At 33.3% G+C, this 26,077-nt stretch overlaps 1 protein-coding gene across 7 annotated transcripts in view; it reads right to left on the bottom strand.

The window, feature by feature from the left end:
* The window catches only part of heph (polypyrimidine tract-binding protein 1 heph), a 539,711-nt gene that overhangs the window by 87,292 nt on the left and 426,342 nt on the right, over positions 1-26,077 (bottom strand). For all 7 annotated transcript variants that reach the window (XM_072536694.1, XM_072536696.1, XM_072536698.1 and 4 more), the window contains one exon: positions 23,075-23,368. In XM_072536694.1, coding sequence (XP_072392795.1) covers positions 23,075-23,368 — 294 coding nt within the window. The remainder of the gene's footprint in view (positions 1-23,074; positions 23,369-26,077) is intronic.

Genomic DNA, 26,077 nt, shown 5'->3' with positions numbered 1-26,077 from the left:
TAAGAATGATTTTTGACTTACATAGAATATAATGAGGACTAGTTTGTTGTTAATAAGATTTATATAAAACTCTACTGATAGTGTAAAACTAAATATAAATTTTAAATTTGTTGTATATTTCCGTACCCACCCTTAAATTATTTTGTTGAGGTGTCAAATGTGTCCTGCCATCATCGCAATATGCATAAATAAGACCCGTGGTATCTTTCATACACAAAATTGCCCGTATAAGAAGAGAGGGTTAATTTTAAATGAATAGTAACTTAGAATAATAAGCAGCCACGGATCTTGGATTGGATGCAAGCGTAATCATCATCATAATCAAAATGTTGAATGATGACACCACGAGATTGTGGGACGGCTGGTAAATAACGAGAACGAACATTAAAATAATTGTTGGTGGGAAGATTCAAACAACGCGCGAATGGAGAGTTGGCTGTGAGGCGAGGCGCGGAGCATTGTCTCGAAAACAAAAGAAATTCAATAGGAAAACGTTATTGTTTTTCAGACGTGACGTATAATATAAGCATTACTTTGCTCTCGTAAAGATAACGACTTGTTCCTTTGACGATTAATATAAAAATCAGAATTGTAAATATACTAAGAATCGGAGAATCCTATTTTATGATACAATATTGTATCTATTTGCAATAAAGTGTACTTAAAACAAATTTAGACAAACGATTTTCATAGGAATTTTTATAAGGTATATACGACATTGGATATTGAGCGCTGTAAGGCTTTTAAGTATTTAGGGTCAATGATTAGCCGAGATGGTACTTGTATGAAAGATATAGAAATGAAAATAGCACGGGGAAAACAAGCCACAAGAGCACTTCATGGAGTGATATGGAACAACACTCTAACCAAAGAAAACAAAAAGAGGATCTTTCAAAGCATAGTGATGAATATTACCCTATATGGAGCGGAAGTATGGCCAATGACAACAACAATACGAAATAAAATAAGAACAGTTGAACTGGACTTTATGAGAAGATTTCTACAAATCACAACAGCGGATAGAATAAGAACGGAGGAAATATGGAACAGAATGGAAGTAAAATGCTCAATTACAAAAAAGTTGGAAAACAGAGCCCTGCAGTGGTACGGGCATGTACAAAGAATGCCATAGCATAGGTGGCCGAAAAGAATATTAAACTGGGACCCGCCGAGAAGAAGACCTGCTACAAGATGGAAAACATACGTCGGAAATGCTATGATAGATAAAGACCTCAGAGAAGGTGACTGGGAGAATAGAGTGCTGTGGAGGACGAAAACGGCGAACTCATAATGGGAAAAGCCGAAGAAGAAGGATATTGAGCAGTTTAAATTCCACATACAGACAGCAATGTTTCGTTTAGAACTTTAAAAGAATGTGTTACCTGAAAAATGCAATAGTAATTTAAAGAAGGGCAAGAAAATTGTAAAAAAAGAGAAATTAAATCACCCAACAATTTGCAGTTGTCTCTCCAGGGTCAAAAGTAAAGTAATAACTATAAGGTTTAGAAATAACAGAAGGAATACGAAACAAGTAGGGTTTTACGAGAGACAGAGTGACGCGAGATAGATACTTGTTCCGTCCCGTGCCCCGAGAGACGTCTCACTGTCCCGCAAAGCTAACTTATATTATATTTTCTAAATAAGTAAATATATTTGTATAATAATGGTATAAATACAAATTTAATATTTATATTTTTTAATTAAACATCAAAATCATATTATTAGATCAATTTAATAATAACTTCAGTTTCTACAACTTTTCCTGTACAAAGTATTGTGTAAACATTACTATTTGTTTTGAGTTTCTCCCGTTTAAATTGTTTCAGACGTTATACTATGCAGGATTATTCACGCAACAATTCAATTAGAAGTTTCAAATTTCGTAAGAGCATAGAGACTACGATGCAAGAGATAGATAGTGTACATATGTAAAATTATTAATATAATTTCAGAGTATGAGAACTGTATTAAATAGGACTTGTTCAAAATAATTAGGTAAGGTAATGAACGGTTATGCAGATAATAGGCAAATGAAGGTTATAAAAAACTTACTAATATCACTGTTAAAAACACTCGCGGTATCAAGATAAGTATGCTGCTATTCACGGTATTCACACGCGGTTGTTTCTCGTACGAAGAAAGCTGTCTTTAGCGGTTTTTATACAAGTGTCTCGCGGTACTGATTTTTGTTAACTAAAATATCAAAATATCAGGTTTATCAGGCACGAACACTACGATTGAAAAGTTGAGCACACTGCTTCTTTTGTCTATGCGATTCAAAAGCAGAGAAGAATTCGCGGTATTTTGGTCTCGTTGTTACCGGAACAAAAATCAGAGAGAGGTGCCAAAACATGCGTTTTTGACAAGCACACTCAGAGCGGGGGGAAAAGCGTCTTTCCGGTACAATTACCACAATCAGAGAGAGGTATCAAAACATGCGTTTTTGACAGACATAAGCAGAGCGGAGAGAAAAGCGTCTGTTGCTACCGGGAGTCAACAATAGGTAGAGAGAGAGTTTATTTTTTTAATGCTTATTTTTTATGTCTGTATTTCTTGGAGGTGGGGTTAAAGCGGGATCAGGAGTAATGATTTTTAATATTGAGCTTGAAAATTATAGGAATACAGCGAAAAATATAACATGGTTATTCACACGTGAAAAATTGACAAAAAGGTGTAGAATGCCAAAAACGGTCTTGAGCAGATAGCCAATATGGAAAAAGAAGAAAGAACACCCAGAGAGTAGGCGAGATAACAGTGTTGTAGAAGATCTAAGAGGTGTTGGAGATCTTGACTGTAACGAAGAAGCGACTGTAACAGAGGTGAATAGAAAATAATAGTAAACGTATTCGTCGGAACCAGACGAGTATAAAAATTGTTTTTGTGACTTGTAATGTAAATTGTTTGTGAGCAATGTAATGTAAAAATTGTGTAATGTAATTATGAAAAAGATGGACCATATGCCCTAGGCCTACAAGGCCCCTTGAACAAATAAATGGATATACGAGCCTCTTTCCATATCGGTTGGCCCACCTATGGAATTTGCAGTTTAAGTCGATTACCATTACCATAAACAAATTATACTCTACATGTTTTTATAAGTTTGCATATTAATTAATATAGCATGTTTATTAACATTTATTAAAAACATTACCCTTATGGTTTTCTATTAATTTTAAACGAGAAAAAAATCACTAAACCCTGGATATGCATTCACTTATGTCAAGATAGGTTGATTTTTTTTATAATTACGTTAAATCCAGAGGTAGCTATGGAAAAATTACATCAATACAATAATATTGTCAATTAATGTCAAATGTATTTTGTAGTATTGTAAAGCTTTTTGCCGTTTGTGGATTGTACAATGGGTCGAGGTAAAGTTATCGATGAGAAAATTTGTTCAATCATTATTAGATTTTTTAATTCTGAAAAATCCAATTCTCAAATCGCGAATATGTTGCAATTGTCACGATATAGTATAAAAAACATAGTGAGAAGATACAAAACTACATTGGAATATATTATATATGTATATAGAAATAAGAATGAAGCTGGATATTTCTAATAAGGTGAGAAGGTTTAAATGATTGAGGACTTATTTAAATGGAAAGTGTGTGGTAACTTTCCAAAACCTATCGGAGTGTTTTTCCCATAAAAATAACGCAACTTCTTAATAAGGATAAGAAACCTGCACATAAACTAAATACTTCTTCAAACAACAAAAAAAACTTCACATTTCTCAAAAAAATAATAAAATAACTTAAATTTTTTTTCCTCTTTCTCCTAAGTTCTGCCTGCCGCAATTAAACTCAACAACTTGTCTTCTGGAAATTCTGTTCTAAAATGGTCATAGCCACTGGCCAGTATTCGTTTTCCCTTTAATTATAAGGGAATCGATTCTATTATAACCTACATATCGATATTCGATATCGACGTATTAGATAGTATTGTGAGTGGCCTACTCTATGGCGGCAAATTAGAAGCAATTGTAGGGATTTGGTTTCATTATTTGACTGTGATTTTTGCTAACGTTCGAAATGTTAGATTATTAACGATCGTATCGTTACAAGGTTCGGTCATCACAAAACCTAGAAACGTACGAAAAAGTAAAATAACCGAAGCAGATCGAACGGCATTAAGACGCATTATAGTGAAAAATCGACGAGCAAATTGGAGTGACTTTATTTTGAAAGACACACTAATACAATGGAGGGATGAGTCCAGATTTGAAGTGTGTTGGGAGACAATAGAAGTCGCGTCATTCGCAGTACAAATGAAGCTTTAACTCCCGACTGTCTGAAGAGAAAAGTCAGATTTCCTGCATCTGTCATGATCTGGGGCAGCATGTCGTCTAAAGGTGTGGGAAAGTTACATTTTATCGATGGGATTGTAAACACGGACAAATATTTGAATATGTTAGAAGAATCTCTTTTACCGATTAAGGAACACCGTCTAACATCAGCGGAAGATTTTGTCTTCCAACAGGACGGCGCAGGTTATCATACCTAAAAACGAGTTTATAATGGATTGAAGACCATGGCATACTACTTTTGAATGGGTTTCAAACAGTCCCGACTTGTCCCCAATAGATAGTTTGTGGCGTGAAATAAAAAAAGCTTTGAGAAAACATCCTGCCAGGTCCGTCAACGAATTAAAGGAAAAATTGCAAGAAATATGGGATTCGTTTACATTAGAATTTTGTCAGAACTTGGTTAAAACTATGCGTCGAAGAATTATGGATGTCATTAAAAATAAAGGGGATGAAAAGGTGCAAAGGATGTAAAAGAAGGTGCTCGAATATACTTTCACCCCATATTTTGAATACATAGATTAAAATATTTTCCGATGGTCTTTCAAAGATTTTAGCGCTTGAATAGCGCAATAGTGAAGCCAAACCTACTATAAAACAATAAAAGTAATATTAAGTGAATCAAAATTACCTTCTTTCGTATTTTTATTTATTATTCGAGTTTTGTACAAAACTGAAAATCATGTTTATCAAAACGAAATTAGATCGAATACCCCTAAACAATGAATTTAATCGGTACACAATTTTCAATTTCCAACCAAAACCCAAAATTTATCCCAAAACCACTTGATGCTATTCATTGTACCTACATGCACCGAGAGCTCAGTAATAAAAACCTAATTCGTGATTAAATATCACACAAAACCACGTTATTAGTTAATGTAATTAATGCGGTTTCTGCATTTGCTTGTTGGGCCGGACCTCGGGATCCGGTGCTGAGTGTTAACAACGATACACCACGTCGGTGACGGTATGATCACTGTCACTCCTATGTTCGAAAAACACGACAGAAAACATGAACTATCGGTGAATTGCATGGACGCGGTTAAAGGCAATTATTCTATTTGAAATGTTATTTACGTCTATATTTAAAACTATTTCTTTCTATTGTTATTTTTATTGTGGATTTAAAACCAATTTATCACGAATGTGCTATGCCGTCGCATACAGTTTAATGAATACTGACTGCAAAACACAAAAATAACATTGTTAATAGTAAAATAATATAGAGAATAATAATAATAGATAATTCAAACAAAATTGAATATGTTCCGTTTGTTGCAGAATTCATTCGACTGCTCGTTGAAGCAAAAAGGCTAATTCCGATGTTGCTTGATTAAAAATTTTATTACATGGGGCATAATTGGTTTTTAAAAAAAGACCAAGCACTAAAAGTCATATGATATTAGTTTTTCTATAAAATCCATTGTATGTTTTTTCAGATTGATAACTTGTAAACAATTAATTCTTTTGAACATACTTACAATTATTTAAGCAGACTGGTTTGTTCTTTATAAACCATATAATCAATATTATAATTTGCTTATTCTGTCTGTCTTTCCGTAATGAAAACCCCTGCGCAACCTATCCACAAAAACTACTTCTAATTTTAATAACACAGTGCTAGTCAAAAGTCCGTTCCCACCCCCCTAATATCTTTTGAACGGTTATATTTATAATAGAGAAATTTAGAGGAAGGTAATAAACAGATGTAGACTTCTTAACTGGTCATAAGTGACGTAATAGTGACAGATGACGTTACAGCGCCACTGTGACAGATAATTTTAAATAGGACCTTATGGCAATTGATACCTCATTTGAAAGGTATTGAAAATACCTCGTATCTATTCAACCATACTAACTTTATTTGAGTGTAAGCTCATTTTGATGAATAAATTAAATAAATACTAAAATTGTAGTTTGGCATTAATTTATAAAAATTCTAACATCCCCTTTGGTTATTTATCAAAAAAGTTGACGTTTGTCAATTCTCTAGTTATATAACCTCCTGACCGCAAATGTACTATTGGTAGAACATACCATTTGAATTCTCGTAGAGCCTCCTAAAAATAATGTATTAAGTTTATATCCCTGTGTGGCACTCTATTGGAACATTTTGAAACTACGAAACCGACAGCACGTGCATAATTTCATTTGTTTTGCGACAATGGCACAAAGCAGTCGTAGTAAGCGTGTTTGGAGAAAAAAGGGTAAGTACTATCTTCAAATATTTATTTAATCATAAATAATTTGCAGCACATTTTTTATTCACTGTGTTCTTAAAAGGTTGCAAATTAATGTAAACAGTATAGTTTTTCAAAAAAATTAACAAATAATGAGTAATAACAGATAAAATGTTTATATCCTTTATGTAGGCACACGGTGGCAAACACTCTAAAGTTCATTCGTTTAGCAAATTCCCATCTGTAAACATGAGCACGTGTTGATATTCGCCGTCTCATTCGTCAAAAGGCTATTAAATATAATTTATTACCTTAAGCCAGACAGATTCTCATGTTACAGATCCAAACTTGCCAGCATTTTAAATTCAAATTGTATCGTGTTGATTTTTAAGTTAATATATTGTGTTATATTTATGTTATAGTTATTGCTGTTATTTACTGGTCGTGTTATTTTTTAGAGTTTAGTTTAATTGTGATTTAATGATTAAATTTAAAGAAATTCTTACACTAATAGTTTCAAAAGTAAATATTTTTAAACATCGTATATGATATACATCAGTACGACCCTGTTTGGCTTTCACGTGCTTTTGTTGACAATTGGGAATATGTATAGTGAATGAAGTTTATTAACATTTTTTTATGTACTTCGCATAGGACATTTGTTTGTTACAGTTTTTATTTTCAGCATTATCAGAGGAGGAATTATTAGAGTTGCTCAATAATTTAGATGCATCGGATGATGACTTTTCACGTGATGATTATGACAATGATCCAGATGCAGTTCTGATGAAGCAGGAACAAATTCTGAAGATATATCTAGATCTACTTCGCCTATTGTAGAAGAAAGTGATTCCAGCGATGTTTCTAGATGTGTACCTTTGCCAGCTATTTCGGATACGTCTTTTGTAACTCAACCTCATTCGTATCGACGAGGAAGACATTCCTTAAGACGAGGAAGGGGACATGAACGAGAGCGAGACCGTGGCCGTATTGCAAGAAAAAGGAACGTGGGAAGAGGTAAACAAACAACAAGCATGCAATCTAGAGTTAATAAAAATGACGCTTTAACTGATAAATGGTGTGGCACATTTATCCGGAGGTATCATCATTGTTACAGCCTGCATATTTACTAAATGATGTAGGCTCCTGGGAGTGGGATGCATTTTTTTATCAATATATTGATGATGCTATTCTTTTGGAAATAGTGAATTCCACTAAAGGAACCGTTATTTTCTTTCTTGTCTCCAAAATAATAAATGAGGTAGTTGCTCAACCACTTCAAAAAATAAATAAAGGAAAAGCAATTGGACCAGATGATATCTCCTATGAAGTGATGACAACTTTAGGAAATACGTGATTTTATGACTGAAGTGAAAAGAGATGAAAGAATTCTTTGATTGATATGTACAAATGTAGAGACAAACAATTCCAGTAACAATAAACGTTGAAAAATAGGGGATCATAAACAGAACATTGACAGAGGAAGCAAACAAAGCAATAAATCAATAGCGTTTTTAACAGCATAGTATTTTCTTTATATAACTGTGCTGTAAACTCGGTGGATAGCAATTAACGAACGTTGTAGAGCAAAAAAATTATTCCGATAAAAAATTTATTTGTTTCCTGATTTATTATAATAACCCAAGCATATTACTCTTTTACAATATTTACGATATCTCTGTCGTTACCACGATGTATACAAAAAAACATTAATAACTATTCATTTACCCCATATTCTATACATTCAATTGTGGAAACGGAATAAAATTGTAATAATATTGAATGTGATTTTGTGTGATTACCACCAGCTCCACCAATACTTAATTGTACCCGGTTGAAACTTGACAGCTCTAAGCATATACTTTGTTCAACTTTGTTTCTCTGAATAATGTCCATGAGCTGCGATCGATTATACATTAAAGCTAGAAGCTATAGTCAAATTGGACATTGATTTCTCATTACCTTTTATTATATAGACGGACACGCTGCATTTATGAATCGTTTTTATTTTAAAAGGGTTGAATATTGTATAGGCTATATTTTGTTGCTATGAGATTTCAGTACTTACTAAAAATGCGTAAGGTAGTAGGCAATTAAGTGAACAGGTCTCGATTTAATCAAAATTTCTTAATTTAAAACATACGAATAGGATATTTAGTCCGTGGCAACCTACATCTTAAAATCCATCAAAACCAACAAATGCCTTAAACATGATTATTATGCTATTTAAAATTTATGTACAGCTGGTTCCTAAAAAAACTGATACGACTCTTAGTAAGATTTAATCATTTTGAGCAGTGTATTAGATTGGTCTGACATTATGTTATATTTATTATGACAGACAAATAATAAAATAAACAAACAACAAACAATTGATTACATATGTTAATTCATAAATTGTAATAATTATTAAGGTCTAAATTTTGATATTATTTTGAATTCCTGCATTATAAAGAATATATATAAATGATAGTTTTTATATAAAATAGGGTTGTTGTGATTTTAATTATTATTAAGGAATAAAACAAACGACTTAATTCAACAAGATATTAAAGCAAGAATTGTAACCAAGATAACTGAGCACTATCAGAGGCAGCAAAACATTTTAACATAAGCAGAACCACAGATTTTCTATTAATAAAAAATGGAGGGAACAAGAAACTCTCGAAAGAAAGCGAGGGTCTTGAAGACCAAAACTATACTAAATTTAGGTATGTAAAAATAAAATTAATATTTTGTAAAATCTCTATCAGCATTAATAACAAATTGTAGTCTTCGGTCCATCTGCGTGAAAGGAACTACGGAATTGTCTTCTTCAGAGAGCTCTTCCCAAACCTGTTGTATACAGTGCCACAGCTCTTTAGCATTTTTGAGGTATAAAATTACGCCGGTACAACCGTTTTATAATAACCCCACACACATTCTCGATTGGGTTTAAATCTTGGACTGTAGCTGGGCCCGTGGTAAGGTTTCGATATTATTCTAGAGCCACTGGTTTATTATATTTGCAGTGTGAACAGGACAATTATCTTGTTGGAGGATAAAATTATTTTCTGGATACAACTGTTTTTACAATGGGAAAAATTGAGATACAACTGGGAGATACAACTGGGAAACATGATGTTTTCTAGAATATTCAGATAAGTCTGCCCAACAAACCTGCCATCAATATGCCATACCATTCCCAGTCCACTAGATGAAATCAATCCTCATACATTGGCGCTAAAATGACCAGCTGCTCGATATCTATAAACAAATAGAGTATTAAATCTATTATTATCTGGTCTATACACCCTAATTTTATACTTTTTAGAAGATTGAAAAATTTTCTGAAAAAAATTGCAAACAGGTGTTATCATGGTCTATCAAAGTACTTAGCTAACAAACGTCTGTCTCAAAAAACTCGTATAAGGCTGTATAGAAGACTGATAGTCCCCGTTCTCACATATGGATCAGAGGCATGGACGCTAACTAAAACAGATGAATCCGCTCTATCGATTTTTGAAAGAAAGGTGCTACGCAATATATTCGGACTAGTCTGTGAGAACAGAATATGGAGGCGTAGAATTAACTTTGAACTGCAGAATATCTACAAGCATACGTTTGGTGGTAAAGATATTATCACTATAATTAAGCGAAACCGCCTGCAGTGGGCAAGACATGTAGCCCGGGCCCCTGAATCGAACATGATAAAAAAGATTCTAACAGCGCAAACCGTGGGAATGAGAAGATGGGGTAGACCAAAGCTGAGGTGGATGGACGGGGTAACACAAGATACCGAGAAGATCGAAGTCGGCAACTAGAAAATGCAAGCAAGGGACAGAACAGAATGACATTTCTGGCGTAGAAAGCTTGAGAAGGTAGAGGCCTTTTAAGGGCTCTAGCATCAAGATGATGATGATGAAAAATTTTCTCATCTGTAAATATTACCCTGTCCCAAAAACCTTGATTTTGTAGCTGATGGTTTAAAGCAAATCTAAGTCTTGATTGCTTCTAATGTGGTGTAAGAGCTTGTTTTTTTGCTGAAGCTCGGTACTTAGGACGCGATGCTTTAATTCTGCGCCAAGTTGTTGTCTTTCTTCCCGGAAACTGTAACATAATTCTTGCAGTTTTCGCATCTGCAATAGTATTCTCTTCTAATCTCTCCAAAAGCGTACGATCATCAAGAGCGGTAGATATTTTTGGTCTTCCAGAACCTTGCTTTCTTTTAATAGCTTCTTATTCTCTCGATCTTTTATTAATATTAAAAAGTCGCGGTCACCACCAATGAGAAAAGTCTTTCCAGTGTGCAACGATATCACCGTTTCTATTCAAAGTTATCAGTAGAAGTAAGAAGTAAGAGATCAAAACATAAACAAGTGGTCATCTGGGAGGATTCCTGACTTGCTGGTTTATCTTCTTAAATTAGAGTTACTGGACCGCCTCTCTACAGTGAATATCAGATTGCTAGATTGAATTTTACACGAGAACACTTGGCTTGGACAATAGTAAATTGGGGTCGTGTATTGTTTTTTAATTATATAGTCGCGATTCTGTTTTACGGGCCCAGATAGAAGTCTAGCAATGTCCAGGCGAAAAAAATGATGGGCATCAAAGCGTCAAAGGGCATCCCCCGTTAAGATAGCATGGTGGCATGGAGAAGTATAACTTGTAACATCCGCATTGAGTATCGGACGTTGACTGAGCGTAGGTATCCAGCTAGAGCTCTAGAAGATCCAGTGTTACCATTCATGGTTATTTTCTGGAGGCGGCTCAACATTTACACATGATTAACAAGATTTAAATCATACGATTTTTTGGCCTGCGCACAGTCCCGATTTAAACTCAATTAAACATATTTGAAATTAGGGGGACGTCCACCGAGACATGTGCTGGCCTTCAAAATTTCTAGAGAGTTTAGCGACATACTATCGCAGGAATGGGACAATCTTCAGCAGTTCTGTTATCACTGGCAAAGAAGGAGTCGCTACTAAAGACTTTGATATATTTTTCTTTTATTAAGAAGCATCAAAGTAAAATTGTTTAGTTTTATTACTTTCGATAAACTTTAAGGAAAAAAACTTTTTTTGTAAGCAATCAGTTAATGAACTATGTAACAAAAGACAAAAATTCGAAAAATATAATTTTTAGAGTTTTAAAAATATCTTCAAAATATGAGGTCGCTCTAATTTTATGTTCGGCAGTGTATTTAACTCACTGTTCAGCACTCTTTGAGAGTCCGCGCAAATTTCTGATGCGTGAAAAATGGACCTACTTTATGTACTTTTTGTATAAATTACTAATTTTAACTTTTATGGTTCAGAAACTATATGGGGAGGAGAACTTCAGACGTGTATTAGATACCAGCAAACATATTCTTGATATTTAGCAGAAAACAAAATAAAATTCAAGACATTGTAAAACTTTTTTAACAAAACAAAATGACACAGGATTTCTTTGAACTAGAAAATGACAATTTCTGAGCTGGAGTCATTTATCTGCCAATCATAGTCGTATAGTAATTTCTTTAAAAAATTTTGAATACCAAATCGACATTGTTTTTACATTCAAACGTCTCTTATTCATGGAAAGATAACAAGAGTCAAGAGATTGTATTTTTATAAAAGTCGTCTAATTTCGTCTAGTAGAACGATCAATTACTGGATTCCGACTTCAAAGTCTCTTTCAGTCTGGTCCCTTGCATCGGCGCTGAACTGAAAAATCGCCTTGGAAAATTTAATGATGCGTTGAAATTTTCTTTTCGGCTTTTCCGTCGACGACAGAGTTAGTTTAAGGACTGTAAGGATCGTAAGGAGTCATAAGGGTTTCGCGAGACTCGCCGAGTCGCATCGGACTCATGATGAAATTCATTGTGAATTCGAGAGGGTTAAAAGGATTTGCTAATTTGCCGGGGTTAGTTGCTTCGTGGAATTTACACATTGTTACGGAAAAAGGGTTTGATGGTATCTGGCGGTCGGGTCTTTTTTATGGCCTAAAGTATTCGTGAAATTTGAATTTAAAACGCTAAATTAAATATAAAATGATTTGTCAAGGACCCGAGAAAGATTTAAAAGTATCACATGATACCTCTGCATATTTTGCCAAAATATATTTTTGGATAAACACGAATAGATTTGAAAAACAAAAATTTAATAAATAAAAATATCGTAAAAATACATTAAATGTGTACTCTTTAAAGAATAAAAAAAGAGCTGCCTAATGGATTTGCGCGACAACAACTTAAAGTACGTTCATTTTATATGAGAATATATTGTATTATTCGAAAATGAATAGGGATGGAAATGTGTCAGCTATAGACGAAAATCACATAAACATAATAAGTAATAAAATATGTTGGTTTGTAAAAAGCCATCGATTCAACACAGCACTTTATATTTCTGTTAATACTAGCGTTTTTCCTAATTAAAACTCTTATCGACATATAACTATAGTGATCTAATTTTTAAAACCATTTTTATGAATATGACCGAGGCCTGCGGGCGATCTACTTGTTTTACATAGGATAACATCATCCCAGTCACACAAAGAACGATCTGACACTATCGCGGCGGGCCAGTCTATGGCTTTGCCAGACGATACAGTTGTACAAAATTACAGACTTAAGGCCCGTTTTCACACTACGTCTTATTGTACGTTTTGTGGGTCATATAAAACGTACGACGACATGTACGTTTTGTCCAGTGTATAAACACTACGTTTTTCCTTCCGTTTTCTACCTCATTTCTAATTCAGAGTCTTGTGTTGTGTGAAGTTTGTTTAGTGTTTTTTTTTATTATGGAGGAAACACGGCTTTCTTTTATTTTTTCAAATATAAAGATACTACGACTGAGGAAAAAGGGGATGAAGAGGGAAAAGACAAGATGGTCAAGAGAGTGGGCTTCTAAAAAGAAGCAAGTATTCCCACGTCTCGTTACTAAAAGAGACGAACCAGATGACTGGCGCAATTATTTGCGAATGGACACCTCAGCCTATTGTCAATTGCTAGAGTTGGTAACACCATACATATTGAAATAAGACACCTCATGAGAAAAGCCATTACACCCCATGAAAGACTCACAGCAACTCTCAGATATCTTACAACAGGACGCAGCGTCAAGGACTTGGAGTTCACAATCATAATATCCAAACCAGCGTTAAGCCAAATAATTCCTGAAACCTGTAATGCAATCTACTTGGTTTTAAAACATAACTACTTAAAAACTTCAATTCAATAAATTCCCCGAGAAAATCGTGGGTGCATTGCCGCAAATCTGACATTATTAGGCTTTTTTTGGGAACAATGAAACGAACTGCAGTGGAACTAGTCGTCAAATAAGTCAAGATCGGACGACTTGTCTGAAAATGTATTTTCACGTAACGTTTTATCCTATCAGTTCTCGCAAAACTATGCTTCTCCCATCATTTCTACGATCTGACCTTGGATTTCATTTCGATTCGACAAGACGTACGTTTTGCTGTTTACATGCCACGTTTTATTGTATAGGATTCGTCCTATCCAACAAAACGTACAATAAGACGTAGAGTGAAAACCGGCCTTTAGCGCGCGATCAGTTTGGTAAAAATGAATTATTCATTGAAAAAGTGCAAAAATAAATATGTATATTTGTACTTGACACTTTCCACAAATATTATAAAAACCTTTGAGATGTTGTTATATAGACCCCATCTATATAACCGACATATCGCGTCCGATGTGGCTGGGCCTTAAGTTGAATTGTGTTATCAAATATAAAGGTCTCCAGAATATAGAGATAGATCAAAGACAGTATTTTGGATTTTTAAAATATTGTCTGCAACTATTATTATAGGGGATACCAGCAATAGATCGTATTATTTTTGGCGCAATAAAGACTTTATTAAAATGGTTACTTGTTCCCCACATACAAATCCCGTATCTTAGACGGGATTCGGCCTGTACCATTTTTTTTCTGCAGCCTTCCCGAAAATAAAACTTTCGGTATGATTTATTAAATCGAAAGTACCATTTTACACATCTCGTACCGAAAGTAGCTACTTTCGGGACTAATTTTTTCACTTTCGGGGCGATTTGGGGTAGCTATAGTTTGTTCATTTAGCAAATTCCCATCTGTAAACATGAGCACCTGTTGATATTCGCCCTCTCATTCGTCAAGAGGCTATTAAATATTATTTATTGCCTTAAGCCAGACGGATTCTCATGTTACAGATCCAAACTTGCCGGTCTGTTTAAATTCAAATTGTAGCGTGTTGCTTTTTTATTCAAAATGTTTACTTTGTTATGTATATCTCAGTTAATGAATATTTTATTTTAGCACATTTTCCTTCAATGGAACATTAAATTTTGCTCACAGTGATTAAATGTCAAAAAATTCTTACACTAATAGTTTCAAAAGTTAATATTTTAAAAAATCATATAATATACCTCAGTATGACCCTGTTTGGGTTTCACGTGCGTTTGTTGACGGATGGGAATATGTAAAACGAATGAAGTTTAGGTAACGGCTTTGACAATAATATCAACTTTGTATTTTATTATGACAACGCTTGTCATTCGTGAGTTTTCGCTCAGTTTTTCGTTTTTCAATTCCAAGAACTAGAAATTAGCAGTGAAAGTGATTCACATAGTTTCACAGATTGAACACTAATTTCAATACTACCAGTTCTGGTAATATTCCTAACAATATCACTGTAAATAATTGTTATAATTGTGTTATTAATATTAATAAGTAGATTTTTCTAATGTTAAATTCACGAGAGTAACTTTAAAGTGTTTAATAAAAGTTCATAAGTAAAGTTTATCCATATATTCTTTTTAACATACAAACCAGCTGCAGAAAAAATATTGTACGTAACACGATTCAAAAGTAATTTTACGAGACTCGCAGGATTCCAGGACTCGTCCCTGGAAACTTCCTACTCGTCTCGTAAAATATCACTTTCGGAACTTGTTATGCAAATAACTATTTCTGAATAAGATAGCTTAGATAAAGACCAATTACCTCGGACATAATAAAGCACTATTAATTATTTTTCCGTTAAAACTTGTTTTACATTCGAAAACAAAAATCTTACTGAGATTAATTTTGCGACAAGTGCATCATAATGTTTATTCCAATTAAGACGCATCTATATTAAGTCCTTCAATGTGAATATTATTTAAATTTAAATTAATTTAGCTACCACATCGCTGCCTATTATAAAATTATATAAAACGAGTTTTTTGAAAAAAATTAAAGAAAGAAAAAAAAAGAAAAAAATATCGTAAAATATTCATCTGAGTTAACCGAGACAACATACGTAAATAAAAAATACAATGGGTTCTAAAATTGAGCCTTGTGGTACACCTATGTTAATATCGAGATAGTTAGATTTATGACTCGCATCTGATATTTTGCCTTTATCGGTAAAGCGCACGCATTGTACAGATAAACCGGATATACACATTAGCATAATGACATAGCAGTACCTAGCAAGCACCAGCTACTGTCCGCAAACTGGCAAGTGTGTACGTTAACTGGCATGTTAGTGTTAGTTCCTGGCATGCTAGCTAATCGCAAAGAATTTGATTTTTCTTGCTAGTAGCATGTTGTGAAATGCAAGGCGCATGCGTGGGGAGTGTCACTGTCATATGTGAACGCGCGCTACCGCTACGGGCATGCCAGTAGCTGGAAGAGAATTGTCAGATTTGTTGTGTTGCTGATAAAAATGAACTGTTTTATTTTTAAACTTGTTCATTTAAAAAATGTTTCGTTGGAGTGATGAAAAAACCACCAAATTTATTGCTATATATAGAGAATTGGAGTATCTTTTGAATTCTAAATCATCTCTATATAAAAATAAAATAGCCGGTGACAATGCTTACACAAAAATTCAAGATGAAATGGGTGAAGGTATAAAGGAGATAAAGACCAAAATAAAAAATAGCTCCAAGATTTTCTCGCCTACCAATCCAATTTTTCACCCAAATTTTTCTCTTTTTTAAGTTCCGCTTCGGATTCATTATTAAATTTCTAACAATATCTCTGGTCATCAGCAATATTTTATTGTTGAATTCATTAGATCTTCCATAGATCCCCTTTTTTTGTTGGAAACTCAAAAACTTTTAATTACAAAACAGATGAAAACCACTCGATTGTTTACTAGCACTGGCATGTGTAAAAATCTTCCCTGCTTTTTCGCCTTGCCAGTATAGGCAAGCGAGCTACTGACATGCCAATTACTAGCCAATGTGTTTTGTGCTTGCCAGTTTTTGGCCTATGATATGTCATGATCTGCGATAGCATGACGTTGAAAGGTGTGGGAAAGTTACATTTTATCGATGGGATTACAAATGGGATTACAAAGGTAAACACGGACAAATATTTGAATATTTTAGAAGAATCTTTTTTAACGAATTTGGAACACCGTTTAATATCTGCGGAAGATTTTGTCTTCCAACAGGACGGGGCAGGTTGTCATACCTCAAAAAATAGTTTAAAATGGATTGAAGACCATGGCATAGCACTTCTGGAAAGGGGTTCTACAAAAAGTCTCGACTTGTCTCCGATAGAGACTTTGTGGCGCGAAATAAAAAAAAGCTTTGAGACAATATCCTGCCAGGTCCGTCAACGAATTGAAGGAAAAATTGCAAGAAATATGGGAATCGTTTACATTAGAATCTTGTCAGAAGTCGGTAAAAATTATGCTACATAGAATTGTACATGTCATTAAAAATAAAGTGGATGTAACTCAGCGGTAAACTTTCACATTTATTTTTTGTTATATATTATATATTCTATGCGTTTTTTAGAATTTATTATTATTCTGTTTAAGTAATAGTTTTCATTACAGTATAAAATATTTTCTATAATTAGGAAATTAAAAAATGTTTCTATGCATTAAAACTTCTAAACTTTACGCTGCGCTTTTATTTTTATTCTCTTAAATTTAATTTTATTATCAATCTAACGTTGCGCTAACTAATATGGGAAAAGGCTTGTAATTAGGGAAGTCGGCCCCGCAAAGGGATAAAGGTAAAGAGAATATTGATGATACTGTATTGTAGAGAAGTTTTTAATTATTACTGGAATATTAGTTCTAATTATTCGAAACAAAACTAGTATTTGGGTAATGTTTATTAATGGAATCGTTATATAGAAAATTAACGTTGTAATCCCGAGTACAATTCGTATATTAATGAATAATACGCAGTAATAAGCTTAACTAATCATAACTGAACATAAAATTTTCTTTCACTCAAATATCAGGTAACCCAAAATTATAAACAATTCATAGACACAAATTACATTCATACATAAATATTTCATATATTCTCTGTAACTCAAAACGGGCTTAATTAACAAATATTTACGTCATACAGTAGAACCGCACCATACTATATTTTAATGAATTCATTTATTGATATATTGTCAGTACAACATATTGGGTTTTAATAGAAGGACGACAAATACATAATTCAAATATAGCTCCAGGATTAACCCAATCGTGAAATTCGATAGAATATATTATATTTATTAGATAGAAAAAATGTGATCAAATATATTGTTCCAAGAAGGCTGAAATATGTGCAACGATGGAAAAATATTATTAACATGATAACACATATAAAACACTAGGAAAGTGTAGCACTACCATAAAAGAAATTATGCTTTAGAAATTAAATATATAAAAAATATCAAGGAATACTCCAGTCGTCAGGAGACGAAAATGCCATTGAACCTCCAATAATCATACAAACAAGTTGAATTTTGCTGAGAATTTTAATTTTAGGACCCCAAAAAATATGCAAAAAGTTTATCACTCCTACCTTCCTTCTAAAACTCACTCTCGTAGAAGGGGAAAACGGAAAAATCGATTTACCAAGAATCTGAACCCCGTAGAAAAAAATGTTTCCAATAAAAAATGTAGCTGAGATAATTGTGAAGAAAAATGTTTTTTACCACTTTTTGTGTGGAATGGACAGTTCTCTCAGAAACAACGCTCGAAGCAACAAGCGAATGTCAGTTATGCGCGTGAAATTAATTTTAAATAAAATTTATATTAACTAGACAGTAAAAATTCGAAATCTTTTGATCAGAGAGTCCTATCGACAAAAATCAAAACGTGTTTTAAAGGTAAAGAGTGCAGGATTCGTATGCAATTTTTGCATTTTGTAGCAAATAAAGGCAATGAAGTCAATTTAATAATCTACCATACCAGGTCATATAGGGCTTCAGTATATGGAAAACGCCGAAAACAGAGTAGTAGAGGGAGTGTAATCTAAATCTGGATAATAAGTATTATAATCATTGTATTTATAATTTTTTTTTCCGTAGACCGTCATCCGTTATAAAACAAAAAAAAATTCTAACGTATAGTAGCAACACTGTATTAAGTTAGAATAATAAATTTAAATCATTATTCGTAATATGTGTGAAGAATACAGCATTTGTTTTCCTTTAAAGAACGTAAATAACAGAAAGGGTGCTATTCATTGGTTTAATTGCAAATTTCGAAAGAAAACAACTCTACGATTGTAAAGCAACTTATTGGAAAACACATACTCCTGACAATTGGATTAAATATTCTCAAATGCGAAAGAAATACAAGCAAGCAATAAAAGCTGAGAAACATACTGCTTATGCTAACATAATAAACAAATCCACTAACAAAAATTCACTAAAGACAATATGGAGTATTGTTAAAAAAGAAACCTATAAGGAAAATACTACGTCCAATCTGAACACCAGAAGAGATTAACCAATACTTTACGAATATAAATTATTTATATCGAAATCAATCGGAAACTCTCGAGCATGACATAAACTACTATCTTAGCAGGCTACCTAGAAGGTCGAGTTCGTTCTTTATGGCCCCAATAGTAGCATCTGATGTGAAAGAATGAATACACAAATTAAAAAATTCCTTATATGTTGACTACTATATTAAATAATATTTAACAAATGTATTAACCAGGGTTACTGACTGATGTATTCAAAATATCTAAAGCTATATATATTCAAGATATCAAAATATCTTCATACAAAAGGAAATAAAAATGCTCCAGACAATTACAGACCTATTACCATAGTACCAATAATAAGTAAAATTTTTGTAATCTTAATTAAAGATCGTATAACAAATTATTTGGGTAACAAATCAATTATATCTAGCTTTCAATTTGGTTTTAGAACAAAATACTAAACATCTAAAGCTTTATTAGAAGTAATAGAATATATATTGTTTACGGTCTTGATGCAGGTGAAGCTACTAACGGATTAATGCGTGACCTTACAAAAGCTTTTGATTGTGTGGATATTTAAACAATATTGATAAAATTGGGGTACTATGGAATAAGGGGTACCATACACGACCTTTTAATATCATATCTTACAGGAAGATATGATATTAAAATGAAAACGAAAGTTCAATGATACTGCAAGACATTTCAACAAAGAGATATAATCTACAAGGTTTTGAAAATGAGTCTACCCAGTTTCTGTATCGAATGAGGTTGAATCTGAAATTGCACGATGTTTGTTACTCCTCACCAATTAATACGTACAACGAAATTATGAAAGCTCTTGACGAAGCTGCAATGGAAGCTATTGGAGAAGTGGATAGCATAAAAAATAGAAATGAATGGTGGAATAAAGAAATAGAAGATCTTGTGGGGAAGAAGAAGAATATGTATAACAAATGGCTAGCAACAAAGGACCCTTACTATCGACAACAGTACAACAGCTTAAACAAAGAAGTAAAAAAAGAGGTAAATAAAGCCAAAAATGAGATGTGGAATAAAGCCTGCGATAACGTAGAAAATTTTATGGGTACAGCAAGAAGTAAAGAAGCCTGGAAAACAATTAGAGGTAGTAGAACAGATAGAAAAGAATGCAGTAGGTTAACTCTAATAGCCCCAGAATTATGGGTCGAATATTATGAACAAATGCTGACAGAAGATCGAACAGAATTCCAAGATATTGGCTACCAAAAATATGATATTTCCTATCGCGAAGAAACTGAAATAACACCAGAAGAAATTAAAAAACACGCCAACGCTATGAAAAATGGAAAGGCTCCAGGACCGGGGGAAGTACCCATTGAACTGATTAAATATGGCCCTGACAAACTATTTCAGCTATTGGCTTATACTTTTAATTTATTCTTGAGAGGAGAAGAGAATGGAATTCCCCCAGAATGGAAAACTGCATATATCAGCAATCTATACAAAAATAAAGGCGACAGAAAAGATTGTAAGAACTACCGAGGGCTTAGTGTAACTAACTCAATCTGTAGAGTCTACGGGAAGATAATTAAAAGCCGAATTGAAGATTGCTGGGAAGACACTAAAGATCAGAGTGGCTTTCGTGCTGGTCGTTCTTGTATAGACAATGTGTTCTGCCTAAAACAAACAATAGAAAAGCGTTTGGAACATAATATGGAGACACACATGGTATTTATTGATCTTCAAAAAGCGTATGATAGTGTCCCATTAGCCAAGCTATGGCAGGTGCTAGAAGACAAGAATATTCCACCGATTTACATTAATGCTGTAAGGGAGTTGTACGATAATATGACGAGTGTAATAAAGATTGGACAAAAAGTGACAAAAAAAGATAAAAGTGACCAAAGGACTTCGCCAAGGCTGCTGCATTGCACCTACACTCTTTAAGATTTATTTGGAGGGGTTTTGGATATTTGGAAAAGAAAATGTGAACCTATGGGTGTTAAAATTGGAGACCATACACTGTACAGCTTGCATTTTGCTGATGACCAAGTAATACTTGCAGAAGATCAAGATGATATCCACTACATGTTACGAAAAATAGATGAAGAATATACTAAGTGGGGCTTATCAATTAATCCATCAAAAACAGAGTACGTAGTAGTGGGAGGTGAAGGAAAGCGCTTAGAACTAGGAAGCAAACAAATTCAAAATACTGATAGCTATAAATATCTCGGTGTAAATATTACAAACAATGGTCGAAATACAAAAGAAATAGCTACTAGAATTGGTCAAGGAAATTCAGCAATACGTCAACTGAATAGTATACTTTGGAATAACCACATCACCCGAAACACAAAAATTAGGATATACAAAAGTATCATAGAAAGCATTGCTACATATGGTTCAGAGCTTTGGGTAATAAATAAAAGTGACGCATCCAAAATAAAAGCAATGGAAATGAATTATTGGAGAAGATGTTGCCAACTCACTAGAAGAGATAGAGTAAGGAATACTGAAATCAGAGAGCGTATGGGCATAGACATTGACGTCCTGGAAATTATAGAATGCAAAAGGCTGAAATGGTAGCCTCAATGTCATAAATGCCAACATAAAATTTTTATTTTATGTTGGCATATTTTATATTGCCAAAAGCAAAATTTCGTTTAAACATTCTTTTTTGTTTAGTAACAAAAAGAAGAAGATTTATTCACCGTTGACAGATGTCTGAAAGAATGTAACAGATATATGGAGAATTAAATATGACATTTTACAAGTTTTATATATAAATCATAAAGAAAGAATATAATTATAAATTTTGCTTAAATTTTGAATTTCTGATCTTTTGTTTAAATTATTATCACTTTTGCTAATACAAACCATTTCCAAAAAAGTCCTTTTAAATTTATTACTTTCACTACATAAAATTTTAATGTTATCAAAATCCATAATATGGTCTTTATCGATTACATGTGATTATATGCTTTGGCAGAGCATGTAATCTACGTAAATCTACGTAATCTATGTAGAGATAAAACTGATTACAGTCAGGAAATATTAGAAAAATCTAAATCCTGGTTGAACTGGTAGCAAACTTAAGTTAAACGAGCAGAAAACTCAGACAATAGTATTTAGTTGCGATAGATGGGTTAAACCATCTGAACCAGTACAGTTACTAGGGATATTGAAGGATTGTGTAAGAAGCTCGCCTCACAGATTTTTGCCATGCGCAGATTGGCTATTTCTGTGAGTTGAGATATTCTTAGGTCAGTTTATTTTAGAATGATTCATAGTATCCTGACATATTGCATAATTCCTTGGGGAAACTCGTCCTTTGCATACAAAATTTTCGCTTTTCAAAAAGCAGCAATTATAATATGTATAATTGTTTTTTAAACCTGAACAAGAATATTGATATTAAGGCAATGCATTCTAAATAATTTTTAAAATTTATTTTTTTGCTAAATTAGCCAAACACTTCTTGCTGGAACACGTTATACAGTAATTTGTTTGTTTGAGCTCCTAGTGTGGTCGTTTTTATAAAAACTATTTTACACCTGAGTTGTTTTTTTTTATATTTTTATATTTCTATTTTTCCCTGTATATGTGAGTTCTTGTATTATTTCTTAGTTATGTTCTATGTATACATAAGTGTTTAGTATGTAAAATTTGTCAATAAACGTCTATCTATCTATATTATTTATTATCGCGTCTAATAAAACTTTTAGTTCTAAAATTTTGATAAATTGTGTCAGAAAATATTTTATATTACATACCGTAATTCTCAACAAACTAGAAATTACGTGACAATTATTTCGCACTCCGTATACAATAATAATTGATTAAAATTATAATACATTTTGCTTTCTAATATACGAAAATGACAAATAAACAAAAACTCACCGCATTAGAATGTGTTTGATCGGTCTTCAACTCCTTGTGATTCGAGTACTGTACATAAACTGCACGGCCTCTTAGCTGCGCGATGCAATTGGAGAAGTAGTTCACCATAGTCGTGGCTGATTGTTCGTCGCCCATCTCCAAAAACGCTTGATTTTTACCCTTCAATACCAAAACGTTTGTGACCCTTCCGAAGGGGAGTCCGAGATGAATTATTTCTGCTTCCGAAACGTCGCTTGGGATGTTGCGGATGTGGATTACCCTTGAGGGCTTACCTACGTTTTGTTCGAGCTTTACCTAAAATTAATAAAATAATATTACTTAGCTGTAAAACTGAAACTGGAGAATATACAACAATGCAAAAAGCTATAATACTTATGTTTTGAAAATGTTTCTAATCATTAAAAAACTCGTTAAATGTTAAATGATGTAAAATGAGAATGGGCATAAAATACAACAAACCAAAAACTGTATTATCGATAGACGGACAGACCAAAACGAACGTTTAAATGGAAGGACTAATTTTGGAATAAACACCATATCTATACCAAAAAAGAATACCAGAGAAGATTGCTGGGAACAAAATACAAAATAAACTATTATTAAATACCATAATCCTCAGGAGAAAGATTTATAACTAACTGCGTGTGCAAACAAGTTTAAAGTTGTAGTTGACTTCATGGTCTTCTGTGAACAAATAGTTAACATATGTTGACTTAGTTTTACCATGGACAAAACTAGTTTTATATACCGCTAACTGTTTTTAAAATCTCTTCCTCTCTGATCTATGTATACATTTGGACATATACCAAACGGGAGTTTGGTAACTACCTCCGTTCGACAGTTGAATTCGAATGTAGAAATATTTTATTTCGAGTAGGGACTTATGGTTCCCGGTTAGTAATCCAATTACATCTGCATATTGCCGTTTAATTTAATACTTTCAAGTATGTTTTCTTCGATTTAAATACCACCAATTTTTGTGGTTAGTTATGCAAGTACTCCAAAGTTCACTTAAGATAGGCTGATAAGACGTTCTGACTTTTTTAATCCATTTGGATTTTTTAATTAAATATACCACGTTTAACACAAGTTTATTACGTCGATGTTCGAGTTTTTTTAACTAATATGATATACAGCCAACTACCGGGAATTATCATTTTTTAAGTATATATGACCACGTATTTCTTATGAACGATAGAAGCGCGGCGATGCCACTACGAATATAAGTACGATTCAGGATTGTATTATTTGTATTTTCGTTTCCACAGACATGAATTAAAATTAATGTTTTTTAACGTAATTGACCAAAAGTGCCCATTCAAAAAAAGGAAACAAAAGGAGGGAAAATGATTTTAATTAAATAAATAGTATTTACAAAAGATAATTTTATTTTATATTATTTTTTTTTTCATACTAGTTTATTATTGTTTTTATTACTTAGTTACCAACTACGTAATAGTGTATTTTATGCCCGCACAGAAGTGTACTTTATGGCCCTTATTTGTAGATGCAATACCGAACTAGTATGACATAAAAGTTTGTATGCACCACGGGTATTAATAGATGTATATGCCCTCGAGCGACTTACAAACCCTCGGGCCAGAAGCCCCCGGGTTTGTAACATCGATGCCCTCTGGGCATAAACATATATTTAATACCCTTGGTACATAAATAACTATTATAGTAACGTCAGTTTATTTGTTTTTCGGTGAGAATACCATATGCCATGAATCATGGAAATCAGTAGAAAATATTGCTTAGCTAAATCATTCATTTTGCCGACTATTAAAGATAAGCAATTAAACGGACCGCTTTGTGTAGCGCGGTTGTCCAGCTATCCGTTGGAATGCATATATCTAATTACTAATTGCGACTTAAAATAATACGGCGTGCGTATGTCAGCTATTTTATGTCGTTCTCTGACTACATAATGACAATAAGGCTTTGTGGTTATTTAGTAGTTATTCTGACTTTACAGTTAAATGTTAATTAAAAATGGAAATACAAAAATTAAGCCAAGGGAATATCTTGGACATCCGTGCAAAACAAATTATTTTAAATGTAGTTAATTATCATCTAAATTTAAGAAGTGGTGAAAGTATTAGAAGTTTAATCGATAAAGTAAGGGCTATGACGGGAGTAAGTTTTAGTACTATTTCTAAAATACGTAAAGAATCTGTGGAAGGAGGACTAAGACCCATAAAATAACAAGAAAACGTACCAAAAAAGATGAACAGCAGGAAGTTCACTTACGATGCAGGTGTTCTTACGCGGCTACGCGCCATCGCGTTTGATTTTTTCTTTAAAAATTTACCGCCGGCATTGAACAAAGTTTTTACACTGGTTAAAAAAGAAAGATTTAGCAAATATGTCACGCACAACAATCTGGAGAATACTCCATAAAATGAACTTTGTTTTTTGCAAACGAGGAGTAAAGTCAAGCATGATTGAACGGGCCGATATTCTAAAATGGAGGCATCAGTATTTGCGTGAGATAAAAAAATTTCGTTCTCAAGGATACACCGTTGTTTATTTAGACGAAACTTGGGTGAATGTTGGACATAGTGTTTCCAATGAATGGAAGGACCTCTCAGTGACTTCAACCAGGGATACGTTTGTTAAGGGGTTGTCAACAGGCCTAAAACAGCCGACACAACGAGGCCTCCGATTTGTTATAGTATAGAAGCGAATTGGGCTTTGTAGAAGGTACTGTTTTTTGGTTTTTAGCTAAAAAAAACACTCAGCGGACTATCATGATGAGATGGATGGTCCTATATTTGAACAATGGTTTAAGGAAAACTTTTTTCTTCCAGAGAAAACTGAAGTGATTCCGATACAAGCTTTCAATAAAGATCAAATTAAGATATGGTTGCTGGAGAAAGATATCTTTTTTGAAGATTATTTAAAACCAGAGCTCATGGAAGTCGTAAACATATACAAAGAAAAAAAAATAAAATATAAAATCGACGAGATGTGCAACGAGAGAAAAATGTTGCTATTCTG

The sequence above is a fragment of the Diabrotica undecimpunctata genome, chromosome 7 (assembly GCF_040954645.1).
Source record: "Diabrotica undecimpunctata isolate CICGRU chromosome 7, icDiaUnde3, whole genome shotgun sequence".
In the NCBI taxonomy this organism is placed as follows: domain Eukaryota; kingdom Metazoa; phylum Arthropoda; class Insecta; order Coleoptera; family Chrysomelidae; genus Diabrotica; species Diabrotica undecimpunctata.
This window is presented reverse-complemented; position numbering and strand designations above follow the sequence as displayed.